This window comes from Chaetura pelagica, unplaced genomic scaffold, assembly GCF_000747805.2.
Source record: "Chaetura pelagica isolate M959 unplaced genomic scaffold, ChaPel_1.0 scaffold261, whole genome shotgun sequence".
Taxonomy (NCBI): domain Eukaryota; kingdom Metazoa; phylum Chordata; class Aves; order Apodiformes; family Apodidae; genus Chaetura; species Chaetura pelagica.
The window spans coordinates 1,119,023-1,121,487 of NW_009952189.1; the positions used below are offsets into that span (position 1 = coordinate 1,119,023).

Genomic DNA, 2,465 nt, shown 5'->3' on the forward strand with positions numbered 1-2,465 from the left:
AAAGAGAGGAGGACCATCTCCAGAAGATAATCCCAGCTAGGTAAAGAAAGGGGAAACCAAGCTTCAAAGCTCAGTGAGATGATCCCTGCCTGCAGCTTTAGGCAAAGATCAGAGAGGTGCTATCACAAAAAGAGTTAAAAGTGCAGATCACTGTGAATTGCTTTTTCTGTGAAGAAGCAACAGGACCATTTTGTTCTTTGGCATTTTGCTTTTAAATTCAGCAGCACCTCTTCCCATCTCTCCTCCTGTTACCATTGTAGCATTTCAGTGGATGCAATGAACTGATAAAGCCACCCTAAGATGCACATTTTACCAAGCAAACTGCTTTGTTATCACATCCTACATCCAGTCATGCTCAACAAAGAGAGAGTACCAGTGACCACAAGTGATGGGAAGTCTGATCACAATTAGCAAAAGACAGAAATAGAATACTAGATGGTTGGAACTAGATGATCCAACCCAAATCATTCAGTGATACTAAAGACTAATATGAATTAAAGAGGTTTGCAGAGTACTGTCCATCACCAAGTGTGAAAGGAGGAAACACCTACAGGGCATAGTGCTTTACTTCAGAATATGGTATAAACCTGAGCCTGTGACTCATCAATCCTCAAGGAATGAACATGGGCATATTTATTCTCCCTTATCCTGAAACTTTCTTTTACATTCCTAGTACTCAACTTTTCTATTGACTTTTAATAGTGATGGCTGGCTTGATGACAGATGAGAACTTGAACACCTCTGATACTACAGCACAGAAAGAAGACAGAGTGCTGACACTGTATCCATGAAAGATGAAAAACAAAACTTGCAGCTCGTACTCTCAGTTATATGATGTGATTACATTTAGAGATAGGTAACTGCGGCTGTTTGGTCATAAAATAAAAGCATAACCACATGCAAGTTTCTCTTCACTTCCTTCAGCATGCTTTATATTACCTAAAATAAAACTCAAGATGCTAAACAAGATAGTAGTCAGAATATTATTGGACATTTCTCTCCAACTTAATGGAGTTCCATGAGGAACTGCTGGCAGTATTGCTGCCACATTTGATGCTATTAAATCCTGGCCTATTGAATAAAGATAACAGATATAGTCACATTATTTGAACTTCTTTTCATTGCTTTCTGTGAAATACAGAGATTTGAGGAAGCTCATCTGCCATAACTATACTGCCTTATTTTAGATAATAGAAAGTATTCTGTGATGGAAATTAAGTCACAAAGTGAGTCATAATCAAGTATTTTGGAATATGAACAGTCGGAGCTCTTCTCCCATTGTCCCTTAATCCAAATAAAAACTCGGTACTTACTTTGCCTTCAAAATGCAATTTTCCCATTTTATGCTTGTTCTACTACTCAGAAGTGCTCTGTATGTAACCGTTTCCTCCCCCCAGGTCATGCTCACAGAAGTGAAAGGGTAGAGTCTAAACTTCTGATATTTAACCATTTGTAGTGTGCTTAGAAATATACATTCTGAATACCTGTAGTGGTGCATTCATAATCAAAACTTGTCACATCATTTAACTTCTTATCCTGATATTCTGCTGGACCAATACACAGGACATCAGAAACAGTGGAATTTGTCATCTTTAACCACAAAAACAACCACTTGGCTTTGCAGTCACACTCAAATTTATTTCCCCTTAAATCTCTAAAAAAACACACAGAAATAAACATATTTGAAAAGACTGATAGCAATATGAATACTACAGAACTGTTATCACCTTGACATGCTGAATTTAAAAATATCTGAGTAGCCCCAAATTGCTCCTGAACTGAGAACAGGGAAGTTTCTTTACTTGGATTCCTACTATGGACTCTCCTTCACTGAGTATTGTCCTTGGAAAAACTGTTTCAGTCTAGGAAATATGCTCACATATAATGGTGGCAATAGAGCACTTTGGTTCACATGTAACGTCACTCATGTTTATAAGTTTTCAAAGGATTAGGACTGTAACATAAGAAATGCTGACAGTCTGGTGGTCTGCTGCAAACCTCCATCCCATCACCTACTGCTGACACAGATAAATCACATTTCTTAACTAAACAACTCCAGTACCACTGGCCTTGTTGGTATAATATCTGTGTTACATTAAAATACATATGTAAGGCTTGTATTTTTAGAGTCACTGCTAATGTGGAGTCAATTTAACTAACCCCTATGAATATATGCACAATTTCAAAACTGTACCTGTTCGATCCCTTCGCAATTTTTGTGGCTTACAGTTATACTCTGCTGTTTGGCAAAGCCAAGCCAAAAATAGGACTAGCAGGTCAGTTATACAAGAAACCACTGGCAGTAAATCAGCAATGTGCTACAACTGCACACAAGCAAGGAAAAAAAAAGCTTTTTTTAAAAATTAATGGCTTTTACTTAAACAATCTCAGAGAATACATGCAACAACAACAGGAAAGATATTTAGAGAAACTGTAGTTTTTTAATTAATTGTCTCCTTTTCCCT

At 37.3% G+C, this 2,465-nt stretch overlaps 1 protein-coding gene across 1 annotated transcript in view; it reads right to left on the reverse strand.

The window, feature by feature from the left end:
• LGI2 (leucine-rich repeat LGI family, member 2) overlaps positions 1-2,465 on the reverse strand; it is a gene marked incomplete at its 5' end in the record, with an annotated part of 16,610 nt that overhangs the window by 6,352 nt on the left and 7,793 nt on the right. Inside the window, one exon of the mRNA XM_010007295.1 lies at positions 1,485-1,654. Coding sequence (XP_010005597.1) covers positions 1,485-1,654 — 170 coding nt within the window. The remainder of the gene's footprint in view (positions 1-1,484; positions 1,655-2,465) is intronic.